Genomic DNA, 18,449 nt, shown 5'->3' with positions numbered 1-18,449 from the left:
TTCTTCAAGGTAGAGGGACAACCCAGTGTTGCAATGAGACTGGAAATATATCTAAATGTTTGACGCCATAATAATAACAAGAATAAACATTATTTGTATAGCACCTTCAAAGTGCTTCACAGGCAGGACAGTGTTCAAGTCACTTCACAATTAAAAGACACATACGTCAGGCATAACATTTAAAAAAGCAAACAAACACACCAACGTCATAAGTATGCTGTGTCACATTTTCCGCATAGTAACCAGGCGGATAGGTTGGGAAGGATAATATCATATGTCACTTTTAGCCAAATACCAAGAGGAGCTTAGAACGTTCAACTTTGCACTAAAAATGTAGCCTACTTATTTGTCAAAAATGTCTATGATGCCTCTGGAATCAATCCATATCACTACAGGTTGGCACTGGAAAACATTAAATTCTAAATCTTTTCATTTGAATTACCGTGTCAGGCTCTCACTTTTGTGTAACAGTATACTAGTGTAAACAATGTACAGTAGAGTCATACAATATTGGATAGGTCACGAATTTCAGGGCAACACTAGCTCCAAGGTAGGTACATATTTGACATGACCAAATCGAGTGATTCAGAGCGGCCAGCCCTTAAATGAGTACACGGTACTCACCCAATGGTAAAATACCTGCTTTGACATCATTGATTGACTGTAGTCAGAAGTGCAATGTGCTTGGATGCTTCAACCCATAGACTCTTTCCATGTGGCAGCAGTTTGTGATTCAATGTGGATTTAACCTTTCATTTTAACTCCGTCCTCTACGTGTAAATGGGACAGTGAGAACAGTATTTCTGTTATGTCCAGGAGAAAGACTGAGAGGGGAAACTCTACTCTCCTACCTGAGAGGCTTGATCTGCAGGGAGAGCAGCGTTTCCCACCAGAACACAAATACACACACAAACACACACTCACACAAGGGTCTTTTCAGCCCAAAACAAAAGACCTTCTTTCAGGATGACGGTGAGTGCAGAGGTAAAGCCCTCTTCCAGAGGGTTGGGAGCATGAGATAGGAGTTAGAGGTGGAGGAGAAGATACAGAAAAAAGAGGAATAAGAGACTTACTGAATTACTGAGCATGAATGAAGGGGAAAAGAAAGAAATTGGAACGACATGCACGCATTTCAGTTACCACGGCAACCAATAGAAAAGGATAAAGGATGGGATGGGAGCTTCAGTTTGATGTTTCTTGTGTTACTTGTACAGTTACACGTTCAAATGGCTGTTATTCAAGACAACATTTTTCTTTAAATTAAATTATTTTGAGAAATGTCTTTCTTTCCTGTGATTTTGTGGCTACAGTGCATGGTACTGTAGTATATATTACTATTATCTCACTCAATGGCTTCAGAGAAATGTCAGTATGCCTACTGAAAGCATTAGGGGAAAGCTCTAAAACCTCTCTCACCTTGAGAACAAGGAACAACAATAATAATAACATAATTGACAGTGATACGAAATCACACCTCAAAGCCAAGTAAATGACTTTATCTGCCCAAATCTCCAAAACATGGCTCCCTGCCCAGGGTATGATTGAGAGTTAATTTCAATTTCGAGCAAATATTTGTCACAAGCTTTTACACTGAGTAAGCCATCATATTGATTAATCAGAATGTCAGCCAGATGAAAAGTTGACAAGGTTGATGGAACAGCTCTTTAGGTGACCGGCCGCTAGTGAAAAATATTACAACAAGTGTAAAGAACATTTCTATTCAGAAAAGAAGAAATAAAACCCAGAACTAAGTCTTGACATCAGTCTAGGAAGACAAGACACACAGTGAAATAGCAATCTAGTGATAGACTACAAAGAATAAATATAGCTATATTCCCATAAACCATATTCTTTTTTTCACCTTTAGTTCATTTGACAAGACCAGTGCACATTAATGAGCTGTAAATGCACCAGAGCTTCTCAGTCAGTCAGTCAGTTCAGTCAGACAACAATTGGATTGGATTAGAATATATATTTATTAAGCAAGCTTGAGCATAGATATAGGAAGCATAAAGAAGCATAGTTTGGCGTCAGGTCTCTGAATCCATTCACTCCCTGTAAGAATAACATTTTAATAAATGTTACATGCCAAATAGCATTTACAGGGAGTGAATAAAGACCCCCACGGGGATCTAGAAACAGAACCTACAGGTGGATGCCGGGGAGGCGGTGGGATGAGACTATTCATGGTAGCAGCATACGTAGGCAAGCAAAGCAGCAGATCCGCAGGATTTCAGCAACAGCGCAGCAGCAGCGACGCACGACAGCCCAACAGGAGAGTGCAACTAGAATGAACAGGTAGGCAGAGCAATACTTATAACCCACCGACCAGGAGAAAAATGCATGTGACTAGTCACCTGGTCGGGTGGCCCAATCCCTGAGTTGCCTGGCCTGAACTAGCTCCGTAAACTGCGCCTCATTTATTGTTTTTATCACCACCACTAGATCTTGCATTCCCCCTGTGTGTGTGTGTGTGTGTGTGTGTGTGTGTGTGTGTGTGTGTGTGTGTGTGTGTGTGTGTGTGTGTGTGTGTGTGTGTGTGTGTGTGTGTGTGTGTGTGTGTGTGTGTGTGTGTGTGTGTGTGTGTGTGTGTGTGTGTGTGTGTGTGTCTGTCTGTCCAGGTAATCTCACAAACTACTAGGCTGACCTGCATCATATTTCAGCCTGCCTGGGCTGGATCTAATTGCCATATTAGGGATATGGCCAACCCAAACCATCGACTTCGAGAATTGGTCAAGCTTTACGTGGCGCTGTATTGTTATACCAATATAAGTGGTAGTGCGCACACGGCGCTTAAGATACTCGAGTAATACAGTTTAATTGAAGGTATTGATTGCGTGTTAAATGTTACGTTGGACTGTGCGTCTGAAAGGACCAGAGACAACCTATCATGCTGCTGTGGCAGTGTCCCACAAGGTGTACTCCTTTGGAGGGGACGCTAGGATGAACCACAGGGATCAGATTCAGGTGCATGTCTTCAACACAGTATCTTTGCACTGGATGAAGTTTCCCCCAGTGACAAGTGGGAGAGAACGTCCCCTTGAGGTTCCCTCCATGCGCTTTGGCCACACAGCCGTGCTGATAGAAGATATCATCTACATCTATGGGGGGTTTACTTACACTGGGAAGTACACGATGGGGTGCTGCAATGTGCTTTATGCATTTGATGTCAACACACACAGATGGGCCAAGCCTAAGGTTTCTGGTGTTGTTCCAGGGGCGGTGTGCGACCACTCAGCCTGCGTCTTAGGGACGGTTATGTATATCTATGTAGGGTATACTAATGATATCCACAAATTGGACACGACCACGATGGTCTGGTCTTTGATTCAAACCAAAGGCACTCTGGCACCTGTTTCAGAATGTCTCTCTGCCACCATCATTGGGACACAGGTGTTTGTATTTGGGGGCCTAGTGGACAACAACATCAGGGTGTTTGACACAGAGACCAACTGCTGGCTGAGCATGCCTTCTGCACAGCTTCTTCCAGACATACGCACCGGTCATTCAGCCTTTGTCTACAATGGAGAGCTGTACATATTTGGTGGCGACAACCTCGACTGGAGCTTCAATGATCTGTGGAAATTCAATCCAGAGGCCTTCTCCTGGAAGAAGGTTGAGCCCAAGGGGAAAGGTTCATATTCATCAACATCTAGGATGTGCTGTTGCATAGTGGAAGATTGTGTCATCCTATTTGGAGCATACGGATCGACAACCAATGACCTGTACCTCTTAGACCTAAGTCCTCGTCTAAAGATGTTATGCAAGCTAACAGTTATTCAGCACCATCTGGAGCAGTCAGGACTCCCACATGACATCAGGTGGGAACTGGCAAACATGACTATAACAGCAACAGAGAAAATAACATGAGTGTGCTCTGCTGCCAGCGAGCCCACAAAAAAAGAAAAGAAAAACAAAATAAAAGTAAATGTGAGCCCACACATTTCTTTTGGACAACAGCAGAGAACAAGTTCCAGGCAATGAAATAGAAGAAAAAGACAAGATCACTGCCCTTAAAAAGGATCCATTCATTCAGAAAGCAGAGCACAAATTTATGCTCAGAAGTAAGCATCATCATACAGGAGAATAGAGAACTGATCTGCGCCAGGGCAGACATAGCTGTGAAGGAGATCTCTATGAATAGAAACCTCTATGCCCAGTTGATCGCCATCAGGAATTAATGTAGAAACCATAAAACATTTGGAGCAAAGGAATGGACAGTTATGGAAGAGGACTTCAAGAAACAGATGTTTGTAAATTAGATGAAGTGAGAGTGGGAAAGGACATTTACTGCAAAGGTGGAGACCTGTGTGTGTGTGTGTGTGTGTGTGTGTGTGTGTGTGTGTGTGCATGTATGTGTGTGTGTGTGTGTGTGTGTGTGTGTGTGTGTGTGTGTGTGTGTGTGTGTGTGTGTGTGTGTGTGTGCGCACGCGCGTGCGTGCGTGCGCGCGCGTGCGTGCGTGTGTGGTTTTGCTGCTCTGCCATGTTTGAGGCAAAGTGAGCAGTAGATATGGAATGAGATTGGCCAGTTACTTGAGCCTGTTCAACCGTGTCCAATCAAATCCACAGATTCTTGCACTCTGACACACCTTACTGTCATCACAGTTTGTACGACATAGGAAATAAGTATGACTTCTGCCCCAAACCAAAAAACTATGGACTAAAACTAGCCAATCGGGCGCAAGCGGTTCGTCCAACTTATCTACTACTAGCCACTACAACACTGAAAACTCCTGTCCCTCCGGCTCAAAGGATGTAGTCAATCACAGCCATTCAGTACAATTCATTCAGGCAAATACCAACTTGTCAAAGTACCATTGTAGTTGATCATTTATGCAGGTAAAACGTTTTTTTTTTTTACACCAACTTGTTCTTGTGAAGGTTATAAAGATCGCTGTGTCCATTTAGAGATAAGCCTTCTGTAAACTGCCGACTGCCTTTCGTCACCTGCTGTACCATCCTTTAGTAGACACAGCTGTCAATACATGCTCCAATCAATTTATCAACTTTGCCCATCTATGTTTTTGGTTGACCAACCATGTGGTCTTTTTAGAGTCTCCCTCTAACTAAGGGTGGTGAGTGATGTTTCAGTTGAGTCACGTGCGCGCAGAACACAAACACTGAGCTTCGTACAGACATGCCCAGAGGGACATATTATGCAGAGCTGAAGTCCGCTATCACATCATTTTAGTCAGCACGGACCCCAGTGGATACTGGTCCGTGTATGCTACGTCTGCACAATTAATTGTTCTTTAGGCTTTTGCTTCATGTTTGTTTTCTCAGTACCATGCCACACTACTTTTATGCAGGGCCAGCGCCAGCCAAGGCCCCCCCCCCCCCCGAGTAGGCTGTTAAAAAGGCATTAAACATATAGGTTTAGGGTTATAACGCCACATTTTCGTGGTTTTGTTGTCTTATTTCCTGAATCCTGTCTGTTATGTAGCTAGGTAGAGAGCACAATAATGAATTAAATCAATTTCACTTGTTGTGGTGGAGCACCCTATGGCGCCCCTTCTGACTCGACCGGCCCCGCTTTTATGTGTTCACAGTCCAAAGATGTGTCTCCATACAGCCTGTCTACTACATAATAATGTAATGACAGTCCTTTATTATATCTCTTCCCCACTTCCGCACCATGCCTTTTTATACATACACAACTCTAAAACATTGTCATCACATGATCCAGACAGACAGATAGAGAGAGGTAGGGCATGCCTACTGTCATGAATCTCCGTCCTAGGTACATATCACATATTTTCCATCTGTTGATTTCAGTGCAACATGTAAGCTATACGCTAAGACACGCCTGTAACTGATTAATATGTTTGTCTAAACACCATTCGTCATGGCAGCGCCGCTACATCTCAGCATGCTGAGCTACAATGCTACGCATTGTCCATGTCTCTCTGCAAGGTAGCGAGCATGATGCACATATCATTGAAACCTACCGTAAGAGTCTTTCATTTAAACAGCTTTAGGGATGTGAGCAAAGCCCTGCAATGCTAATAACAGCACAGTGGCAGTGTCTGTACAGGTGCAGATGGAGTTGAAAGTATTTTAACGAGTGTTTGGTGACAACAGACTGCAGGAACAGACAACTGACAAGGCGTGGAAAGCGTGGCTCTCATCTTCTGAGATACCAGCACTGTTAGTGAGGATTGGCTCACCTCACCCACCTGCTTCATACATGAGCAGACTCTGAACTGTAGCTTAATATGGAGCAATGTAATTATAGACAGAGAGAGACAGACAGTGACGGGGACCCAGGGGAAAAAAGAAGCAGAGTTCCCAGAACATTCTGTGCTCCAGGAGGGAAAGACAGAGAGATTGAGTGGGGGGTCGAGAGAGGGAGAGAGAGAGTGAGTGTGCACGTACTGTTATGAGAGAGAGATAGTGAGAAGAGACTGAGGGGGACACACCGTAGGAATTCCCAGGACAACCAGTAACGAATGCCAAAGACCACACACACACACACACACACACACACACACACACACACACACACACACACACACACACACACACACACACACACACACACACACACACACACACACACACACACACACAGAATGACATTCCATTCTATAAATAGCTAGCGCTTTGTCAATGCCTTCCATATGGCTGAAAAATAATAACACAAACCCCATCGTGTGTGTACAGTCTGTGTGTGTGTGTGTGTGTGTGTGTGTGTGTGTGTGTGTGTGTGTGTGTGTGTGTGTGTGTGTGTGTGTGTGTGTGTGTGTGTTAGAGAGAGAGAGAGAGAGAGAGAGAGAGAGAGAGAGAGAGAGAGACACAGAGAGAAGCACTAGTTTCATAGCTGGGTCTCTTATAACAAAAGTAGGTAGGTCTTGCGTTCTGTATGTATAAGCGATACCACTCTAATGTAATGACGTGTGTGTGTGTGTGTGTGTGTGTGTGTGTGTGTGTGTGTGTGTGTGTGTGTGTGTGTGTGCGTGTGCGTGTGCGTGTGCGTGTGCGTGTGCGTGTGCGTGTGTTTGTGTGTGTGTGTGTGTGTGTGTGTGTGTGTGTGTGATGTATGTGTGGTGCGCAGATACTCACTAGTAGTAACTTCTTTAATCATCTCAGCGGAGCTGTGACATCCGTTGACAATGTGCCTGGTCCACAGGGATAGATCCTTGGTGGTCTCTGTCCGGAACAGGTGGGCCTCGATCCCCAGTCGCGTCCCAGTCCGCGTGGCAAAAGATAGCTCCCTGCCAGTGTTGGGGGACCCCCGGTCAGGGCCAGAATGGACAAGTCTGTATAAAGACATGGATAAACACTTCCATCTTTACCAGCACAGTATATTTGGATGAAATTGGTAACTTCATCCTTCATTCTCATGTATTTTCTTTCTGTTTACTAGAGAGCTGGAGAAACGAGGAGACCCCTAACACTCTAGCATGGAATACTATTGGAACCTACAGTAGAGCTTTAATGTTTTAACCAAAAACTGTCTAAAGTATTTCATAAGCATGGTTTTGGTTAGAGAGTTTTAGCATCCCGTGATCTAAACTTTGTTTCAGATTTGTTGTAGTTTTAAATCCCTGCCATGAAAACATACAGGGTTAAAAAACATAATCTCAAACTAGTAATATATATAGCCATATATATAGATAAATAGCCATCAAAATATCTTCATTATTCCGTCATTATTCAACACTGTGTGTGTGTGTGTGTGTGTGTGTGTGTGTGTGTGTGTGTGTGCGTGCGTGCGTGCGTGCGTGCGTGCGTGCGTGCGTGCGTGCGTGCGTGCGTGCGTGCGTGTACCTTGTCGCTAGCAGAGGGTAGACGTGTGCAGGGCTATGCCAGGCCTCTTTGCCTCTCGGTAGACTGTCAAACAACAATAGGTCTTTCTCTGTCACCACCACCAACACCGGCTTCCAGCATTGTTTCTCACTCTCTGTCTGTAAGCACACAGCACAATGCAACATAACATAACACAAAATACAACACAACACAACACAACACAACACAACACAACACAACACAACACAACACACATAGCCTTTAGAAAACAATTTAAGATGCCTTAGTAGCTACAGTATGTAATATTGATGTCACACACTAAAATCCTATCCACTCTGAGAGCATATAAATGTAACATTTGTTACATTTGTATGCTCTCAGAGTTCAATTACTTTGCACTCAAGCACTCCTCAAGACAGGCTTAGCACCAGTAAGTGGTGTTAGGTGAGGTGATTGACATCATGGAACGGTCTGTATAGAGTTTCATTCTGCAAAGTCATGATGCTGTGTAAAGTTTGATCATTAACGGAAGCAACGGCATGTTAAGAGTCATAGGAAGGTATGCATAGTGAACAACCTTCAACTAAACCTGCAAATAAAAGTTAATCAATACTTTGGATCAAGAACAGCACTTGCTCGCTCGCTCGCTCGCTCGCTCGCTCGCTCGCTCACTCACTCACACACACACTCACACACTCACACACTCACACACTCACACACACACACACACACACACACACACACACACACACACACACACACACACACACACGCGCGCGTGCGAGTGAGTGAGTCAGTGAGTGAGTGAGCGAGTGTGCGTGGCCTATGGACTGGTAAAAATATTTTACTGACAAAAATATGTGATCTTTATTCACTACATATCAATATGCACCGTTCCCTGCATCCAAAGGGCTTTCAAATGATTGGTGGGCAGATCATTGCTACAATATGTAGTACACATTATATACTGTACATGCTATTCCCAGCTATTCACTCACCTGCATATCTGAAATCTCTAAACCCCTACAGCAGCTTTACATACAGAGAACCTACCCCCCAACATAGGGGCGCACATGCGTGTGTGCGCGCACACGTGCACACACGCATGTGCGCCCCTATGTACACACACACACACACACACACACACACACACACACACACACACACACACACACACACACACACACACACACACACACACACGCACACACAATGCTTTATAACTATACTCATTATGAGGGCTTATCTGCAGCCCAGCCATGGAATCCTAAGCTGCTGTTTGAAGTTTCCTCTCAACCAATCACATTTCAGGATTTAGAAGGTCAGGGGCCAACCATTTAACATTACAGGCATATGTTGCTAAGTAACAGCACTGTAATGGATTATACAGAAGGCTCAGTTATGGGAAGATATGCGGGAATGAAGCAGAGCAGGTGAGTGTGTGTGTGTGTGTGTGTGTGTGTGTGTGTGTGTGTGTGTGTGTGTGTGTGTGTGTGTGTGTGTGTGTGTGTGTGTGTGTGTGTGTGTGTGTGTGTGTGTGTGTGTGTGTGTGTGTGTGTGTGTGTGTGTGTGCGTGCATGCGTGCGTGTTTGTGTGTGTGTGAAGCTTGCACTTTGTGTGCATTTGTTGTGTATGTACTGTAAGTGTATGATGCATTCATGTGTGTGTACATATTCAAATCAACGACATGTGCACCAGTGCATGCATCAAAAATCTCTCTCTCTCTCCCACACACACAACTGGTGTTCTTGGTCTTTCTGTGGTCTCTGTTCTGTGTCTTTGCTTCATTCTATGCAAAGTAAAGAAACCACCCTTCTACCATAGAGTGAGTCAGCATGGTGGAACAAATCTAACCACAGACCCAGAGTCAGTAGAACACACACAGACACACACACACACACACACACACACACACACACACACACACACACACACATGTGTGTGTGTGTGTGTGTGTGTGTGTGCGTGCGTGCATGTGTATGTGCATGCGTGCACGTATGCGTGTATGCCTGTGCCTGCATTCAATATTTACACGTGACTGGGTGCTCGCTCATGTGTGTGTATTTCTGTGTGTGTGTGTGTGTGTGTGTGTGTGTGTGTGTGTGTGTGTGTGTGTGTGTGTGTGTGTGTGTGTGTGTGTGTGTGTGTGTGTGTGTGTGTGTGTGTGTGTGTGTGTGTCTGTGTGTGTGTGTGTGTGTGTGTGTGTGTGTGTGTGTGTGTGTGTGTGTGTGTGTGTGTGTGTGTGTGTGTATGCGTGTGCGTGTGTGTGCCAAACCAGACCTAATGAGAAAGTGATGAGAGCAGGGGATTAAGGAAAGGGGAAAATGGAGGGGAGGAGAAACTGTGGTCATGTTGCCTGGATTCAGCTCCATTAATCACTGGTTTTCACTTTCACTTGTATCCGCCCACCCACCACACTCTGAATGTAATGAGTCATGGTTTTGGACCCAGTGTCTGTGGGATGGCTTTCCTCAACCATTAACCGGATCCCAATCCGTGGCCAATGATACTGCGACCATCTCCATATATCTTTTCTGACTTTTCAACATATCCAAGAGTTGCTTTCTCTTGTGTGGATAGCCTGATAGAAGAGAGTCAAAGCCATCTGCCCCAAACTGGGACATCAATTAGAGTCGGTATGTGGATGATGGGTGCAAGAGGCAAAAGCTCGCAACATGGAACAACGACACTGGTGAACATTTAACCCAGAGTGTAAAAATGCACCCGTAAGGATCAATTTGTAGTGTCTGAGTTAAATTAACACTCATATTTTGTACTATAGGCCTACCTTTCCTGTGATTACTTTGAGTATTGTGTATACCATGTGGCAGGTTAGCCACCTTTAATTGACACTCTTTGATTGGTAACCAATCACCTGCAGAATAAATAGCACCATGCATGTAGTGTTACACCCTGACACAGGTTTGTAAACGGAAGACTTTTCTGGATACGCCATAATAATAAAGGTATTTGTTTTTAACCAGCAAGAGATATTTCTACCATTTCACTTATGTTCCAAATTTACTGACTGACTGCCAATCTGGAAAGTCAGTAATCATTTATAATTGTCATAATTGTGCATAGCTGTGGTAAATCCCTGCAACTGATCGCTGGCTTGATAGCTTCTATAAATCTCTACAACTCATATCTGGACATGAAGAAAAACATTTATATGGGGGGGGGGGGAATACAGTACGTAAATCAACCACCTCGACCAGTCATTATGATTGACAGAACAGCTCTGAGTTATGAAATGCTCCTTCATGAAATCATGAGTTATGAAATCTCCTTCATGTCTGAGATGCTAAACCCATGATTACATAACATAACTAGATGTCGCACACACCCACATGCACACACACACACACACACACACACACACACACACACACACACACACACACACACACACACACACACACACACACACACACACACACACACACACACACACACACACACACACAGACACACACACAGACAGACGCACACACCTACCTTCCCTGCCAGCCACCCCAGGTGTCGTATCTCTTTGCTCCCAGCGATACCGTTCCTGGTCATATTCTGGATGACCTCTGCCATGGTCCTCTGTGGTAGAGTTTGCAGTTTGCAGATAAGATTAGTTTTGTAGATAAACGATCATAAAAGATTAGACACAGTGCAGTTCAAAGAGGATTTGTCAAAAGTGAACGCAGACCTGTGCCAGTGCAGAGGTGGCAGAGTGCATGGCAGAGAACCATGCCAGGGCAGACGGTTGGTCTAGGCACCGCAGCACCACAGTGTGTCTGGCGTCAGGGGAGTGCAGCTCCACTTGTCTGGGGAAAAATGATAAGAAAAGTTTACTTTAACCTCTGTGTTATCTCAGGCCTTTTAGAGCTTATTTGGCCCAAGGATCCTCTATGAGCCATTCATTATTCACCCTGAAAGCCAGGCTAATGAAAACATATTACTACTCTGGTCATTTGGGGGACCTAGTACAATTAGGCAATAGGCATTAAACCAATGTTGGACTATTCCTAAAGGAACCTACTGTAGCGTTGTCTTTTTCCATTTTTCCAGATACAACAGAGTCTCCTTCAGGAAAAAATATGAATAAATGCACTGCATTTTAATTGTGAAAGTCTCTGCCAGGCACATGGCATTACATTCTCCCCTACTGGATTTCCCACTGATAAACAATGCAATAATATAATGTTCTTAGAGGTACACATGCAGGAAACTTTTCAACCTCATTTCAACCGTAACACTTTTTAGTGCTTTGGGCTGTAAGGATGGCAATATTGGTATTTGATTGGTTAGTTGGTCCATGTCAAACTACTGTCTGGATTAATGCTCCCCGGAGGATGGGCCCTAACCAGCTGAGTGACACCATGACGACATGACGTCCTCTAGCGGCCACTAGCGGCTTTTAAACAGTTTTTGGGGGAAATAGGTGAATAGGCAGAGGATTATTGGAGCAAGCCAAATCTGGTGTTGCAAGTCTTCCGCATTTAGGACGCTACTGCGCATGCTTCTATCACCTGAAATCATGGTGCACCTGCTCTAGGAGAGTATGAGCTAGGTGAGCAACTTTCATTGAAATTAATAGGTGGGGGTGAGGACATCCGTTCTGGGTAGGGTATGGTAACAGACTTTTGGTATTTTCAAAGTACTAGCAGGCAGCACGGCGGCAAGATGGGTTGGATTAGGCTGAATATATCAGAGGCTTTGTTGCAGGTGGACTCAATCATGGCCAATCAAATTACTGTACCTCTTTCCATCACCTTTTAAGAGTGGTTGGTGCTCAGCGCAATGGCTCGTCATGAAAGTAGTGCATCAGAATCATAATTTCTCCCAAGAGTAAACTGATTTCCCGGTGTAGAGTCGTCAACAACAAATCTACACCCCAAACAGATTGCCAAAAGTACTGAAGATGATGTAAAATTAGCTTGAAACAACAAATGCAGTTAATACGTCTGGCACTGGTCTTATAGGAAGTGTTTCTTAGTATAAGAAAAGGTTTGATGATGTGCGGCGATGAGCCAAACACTACCTGCCAGTATGTGTAATAATCTATCTAGTTTACCAAACAGGAAGCCTTTCATGAAGTGGAATAATATGGATATTATGCATTCAATATTCTCCATGCATCATGATGCACTACAGTTCAGTTGGATACAAGCATTTAACAATTGCCACAGGAGACGGGAGACTACACCAAAATGTAGTCAAATATTTTTTCCAGCTTGGGGAATTCATATCAAAGCAAATCACACAAGCAGAGCATATTTATATAAAGTGGGTTTGTGTGATTTGGGAAATGTCTATTTGGATGCACCTCTACCAACTAAAGTGATGAAAATAGTTCAAAAGATGAGTGTGTGCCTCACTATACATTGGTAAAGAGTGCTGCAAACAACAAAATATCAAACACATGCAAGTGAAGAATAACTTGTCACTGCTTTGCGGGGAATTATCAATTCACATTTCACACGTCTACTGCACGCCTAATGTTAGAGTGCCTGACCCAACAGGATGCGGATTGTTTGTTTGGACATTAGAAAGTGAATCATAAAAACACCACAGCCGTTGTTGTTTTATACAACTCCATAATTAAACACTTCCTGTTTAGTATAAATTGAAAGAAGACAGCAAAACAGTCACACACTTCCTTGAGAACACATATTATAATGAAGACGGCTGATGAATATGCTATAAACCTTTTCATGTACATACAGTTGAAGTCAACTATATTACACATAAGATGAGGTGAAGGACTAGTTATTTCCTCCAGTCTACCTCATGCTGAGATATGACCATGTCTGACGCCAGTGAACTCACCATGTTTCCTCTAGAGGACTTGAGTGAATATGATTATTGAAGATAAAGAGGATTATCCCACGCAGTCTAAGAATTTGTATATGTTTTTCCCATGGTCTAGGGCAGGCCAATCAATATATATGCAGATATATGACCTTAATATTTCATTGGGAATGAGCTGGATTACAGAAAGACGCCTGTTAAACTACTCAGGAGAATCTTTTAGGAAATGGGTACATTTTCTTCATTAGAACTGAAAACACATTTAAGTCCATTGAACTCTGATTTAATCTATGTCTGGTACCGGCACTCCACTGTAGTATGTCTTGTCTACTCCAGGTGCTCTGTTTGGTTAAAAATAGGCACAACTCCAAATCCAGGATGTCTCTTTAATGGCCAGGGATGCTTTCTTTGTTTCTGTGTGTCTTTTCACAGCCCTGAGTGACCTGGAAAACCCCCCACAAAGTGATGAATCTGCTCCTCTACAATTGAACCCCTCGCTTGTGGGAGAAACCCTCTAAATCAACTCCAGGTGCTCCTCTGGGCTAAAAATAGAACTGCTGCCTGTAAAAGGAGACTGGGGGACAAGGGAAGAGGTACGAGCCAGATGTGTGGTTGGTAATGTTCTGTAAAGAGAGGAGGTTCTGACGTAGTTTGGATCACAGACCTGAAGCAAACAAGCCCCTGGAAAAGGGGTTACATTTTAAGAGACTTTAAAGATTACAATGTCATGTGAATGCCAACAAAAATCTGTTTCCATAGAAACAAGAAACAAAGAATAGAAAGAAACCAACACTTGACAAGTTAAGTTTCCAGCATTTTAAAAGTGAAATAGATGATAGCTGCAAAGGTCAGCCCTTTTAAGGGTTAAGGCTTGGAGAAATTGTGTCACGTTAAATGCTTACAAAGTTATTTTACTTCTGATATTTCCTTCTCTATTGAAGAACTGGAAAACTCATTGGGAGGCCCATTAGGGTTCATCGGAAAAAAAGTGTTATGCATTTGAGAACTCAAAATAGGTACAAAAAAAAGGAAAAGCCTAAAAAAAACAGAACCTGTGTACAGCACTGAAGCCCTGACATGGGAACGTTTTATCAGAGCGATAAGTATTGCTCTGTATTAGTCCCAGCAGAGAGAGAGAGAGAGAATTGGCCATTCCCTTTTGTGGTCAACAGAGGAGTGGTGTACGACGTACATGTGTGTGTGTGTGTGTGTTTCCATGCACTGAAAACTCACACTCTTATCAAGGTAAGCGTGAGCTGAGAAATCTCAGCTGGCAGTCTAGAAGTCACACAGTACTATAAGAAGCCAGTGCTGGTTCTGATATCGTTTATCTTCCTTTATCTAACTGTAAATATTTCTATAAATAAAAACATCATGTAACAGTACATGAATAGAACTTTATACAAATACAGCAAATGTAACTCGCCAGTGTGCTCACTCTAGTCATTGAAGGGACTGAGAATAGAGAAATAGGATCGGAAGGATAATAGAATGAAAATGTACCCACATAACCACGATGCATTGTGTGAACAGCCAGAGTCGAGCAGAAGGGTCAGCTCCACTTGGAGCCAACTACAATATCAAAATAGTTGCATTTAGGCATTAGGTTAGAGAGGGCTATGTTTAGGAGTAAAGTTAAAAGGTGGTTGTATTTAGGCATTATGTTACAGATGGTTAAGTTAAGTTAAAAGGTGGTTGTATTTAGGCATTATGTTACAGATGGTTAAGTTAAGTTAAAAGGTAGTTGTGTTTAGGCATTATGTTACAGATGGTTTGGTTAAGTTAAAAGGTGGTTGTGTTTAGGCATTATGTTACAGATGGTTTAGTTAAGTTAAAAGGTGGTTGTGTTTAGGCATTATGTTACAGATGGTTTAGTTAAGTTAAAAGGCGGTTGTGTTTAGATGTTATTTTTAGGTTATTGATTCAGATGTTTTAATGGAATGTGTGGTGTAGATTTGTTGCATGTTTGAAGTAACCTGCAACATGGTTGAACCCACACTGATTGACTCACACTGATTGGCTCAGCTGAGTATAAAAAGTTGCCAGAAACAAACACACTTAGTTTTAGTTGTAGGACAAGGACATGGTGGAGCTGCCGACCACCATGCCACCGTCTGCTGCTGATGCCCTTAACCTGTACACTTTGGATGAATAAAAGCACTTTGGTTGCAATTTACACCTGACTCTGTGCTGTTTCCAGCCGTTTATTGGGCCAGTCCTTTACAATATATATATATATATATATATATATATATATACACACACACACACACACACACACACACACACACACACACACACACACACACACACACACACACACACACACATATATATATATTTCCCTCCCATGTAGTCCCTGCCAGATTTACCAGATTTACTCTCAGATCAAATAACACAAAATAGTCACTCTTCATTTCTCTTAACTACCCCCTGACTCTTTTCCCCTGACTCGTCTGCCACATTTTCCTTTTCTCATGTCCTCTCAACACATCTTTTGTCTTTCCATTCTCCTGTCTGCGTCTCCCCCCATTCCCTCACTCAGCTCCCCTTCCTCCTTCTGTCTGTCATCTCCACTCGTCAAGTTCCATACCCTCTCCTCTCCTCCTCTCTTCCTCTCCTTTTATCTACAATCCCATCCTCCCACTGCTCTGCACATCCTTCTCTAGAGTCTGTCGTCTCACTGCTCATCAGCAGTTTAAACAACATACGCTGAAGCTACAGTAGTATTCCTCAGAGGGATCCAGCATTGCACTGCACCTAGTGAAGCTAAGCTCAGCCATATGTCCTTGTCATTTACAGTAACATGGGGGACCCTTGAACTTCTCACCCCAGAGCGCTCAAACTGAGTCATTTTAGACCTGTCCTCCTGGCTGGGACACGATTTTAGTTAGCAAACCTGGAAAATCAGTTGCCTAGAGGCAGCACAGTAGTTAGAGCTACAGAGTTACAGATACAGCGTATAAGTGCTGTCGGATACAGCAATACAAATGGAAGAAATAACATTACAGAAGCACCACAAATAATGAACAACAGTATACAGTGTCATACACCCCGCTGAAAAAAAACATATACACATGACAACAACGTGTGGAGTTTCAACCAAAGTTTAGTAAATACTAATTTAACTGTGTTGCTGTGGTGTAACACATTTGAACTTGAACATGTTCTGTCTGTTCTGACTACATTCTTTGGGGACTCTCACCTTACTGTCCTCTGTTTTACAGTACTGTACGTACTGTAGCACTAATTTTACAACAGGACACTACATGGACTGGTACAGTAACAACCAGCCCATAAGCTGTCCTGCATCTCATCACCAGAGGATTTACCCAGCCATGCTTTCAAGGGCAGTTCAACAAGCATGTTAAGTGTTACTAATATGATGTCTGCATGCTTAGTCTGCTGTTGGACATATTAAGTCTGGATATTATGCCAGCTAATTGCCTGACACATGTACACCAATGGCAATATAAACATTACTTCTGAATAGAAATAAGAACTGTCCTGCAACGGTTAAATTAAAGGGGAAACCTTCTTTATTAAGGATAAATTCTTTAGCTTTACCAGGTCTTGGGCAGGACAACTACAAAAATAGCAGATCTACAAGCTCAAATTGTGTCGCACTGCGACCCGTTGTGAGCTTGTAGATCTGGCATTTTTGGCTAATATTCCCCCCAGAATATAGATGCTGTGGTTTAAGTGGTTAGGATAAAACAGTGTTCCCTGAGAAAGAACTGACCTTGACTGAACTCACTACTGCTATCCAGCCATTCCATATACCTAACTGAGCTATAAATCAATAACAAAGAAACATTCGACTTTACTTCATCGACTTTACCATCATGTGCACTAAATGCTTGTAAAGTACAAGATAGATTTGCTAAAGTGAAGACAAATGCAATATAATGCAATTAACCTTTAATCTTTCAAATAAAGGTCACAATACAGAGATTACATTTCGAATACCTAGATGCGGATGCAATATTGCTTCAACCACTTTCAAACTTGTGTCCCTATTTTGGGCATGTGATTATACAGTAGGTGAAAGTCTTCAAACAACTTTAAAAAATAGGGGAAATTGCTGATCTACAGTACAAGCTCGCAAGCTCACTGTACTGTGATGCATTGTGAGCTTGTAGATCTGGCTATTTTCCCTATCTGTCATACAACTAAGAATATAGGGCTCAAGTGGTTAAGCAATGAAACACTGGGCTTTGGAAAATAGGGCAAATAATATAATGGTCTATACTATAGGGAATGAATCTACAATATGGATTAACTGTTGATCAAAATGGCTGTTTCCTATGCACACAGATGACCTCAAAATGTAGACGGCATAGCATAGCGTATCGAAAGGAAAGCAGACATAATCAAAAGCAGTTACATAAGTGTGATAATAAATGGCATGTTTTAACGTGTTTATGCCCTCAAAATAAGTCATTTATATTGCAAGATGCACCATCAGTCTCAGATAATCATATTTTCGTTTCATGGATGGATGCGATTTTGTTTGTGTGCATCTGTGAATGTTTGTGCTTTATAGGTATGAATGAGCATGTATTTAGCTTTTTTGTTCGTTTTTTTCAACATTTCTGGTGTTTAGCAGCAGTCTGCACAGGCAGAAAAGAAAACATAGTCGTTTCTCATTGTTAGGACTCGACTTTGATGTTGTCGTTTTGTAAGGTTGAACTACCAGCGAGCTTAACAGACTTCAAATATTATGCATACGGTATATGAGACATGGAGGAACAGACATGGACAGAGATTGGAAGAGGAGGACAGGAGAACGACGAACAGAGGAATGGACGCGGGACAGAGAGAGAGAGGGGGAGAGTGGAATATGGAGAGGAGGAATGATACTGTATGATGAAGAGGTAAAAGGAGGGAGGGAGGAA

The 18,449-nt window shown here is 42.8% G+C and overlaps 1 protein-coding gene across 1 annotated transcript in view; it reads right to left on the bottom strand.

Moving 5' to 3' along the window:
• sntb1 (syntrophin, basic 1) overlaps positions 1-18,449 on the bottom strand; it is a 49,343-nt gene that overhangs the window by 9,966 nt on the left and 20,928 nt on the right. Inside the window, exons 3-6 of the mRNA XM_084053024.1 lie at positions 11,447-11,564; positions 11,248-11,337; positions 7,771-7,907; positions 7,063-7,259 (exon numbers count right to left, since the gene is read on the bottom strand). Of these exons, the coding sequence (XP_083909150.1) occupies positions 7,063-7,259; positions 7,771-7,907; positions 11,248-11,337; positions 11,447-11,564 (542 nt within the window). The remainder of the gene's footprint in view (positions 1-7,062; positions 7,260-7,770; positions 7,908-11,247; positions 11,338-11,446; positions 11,565-18,449) is intronic.

Source organism: Gymnoscopelus microlampas (genome assembly GCF_963454915.1).
Source record: "Gymnoscopelus microlampas genome assembly, chromosome: 3".
Taxonomy (NCBI): Eukaryota; Metazoa; Chordata; class Actinopteri; order Myctophiformes; family Myctophidae; genus Gymnoscopelus; species Gymnoscopelus microlampas.
Note: the sequence above shows the minus strand (reverse complement) of the source record. Positions and strands in the feature narration are given on the sequence as shown.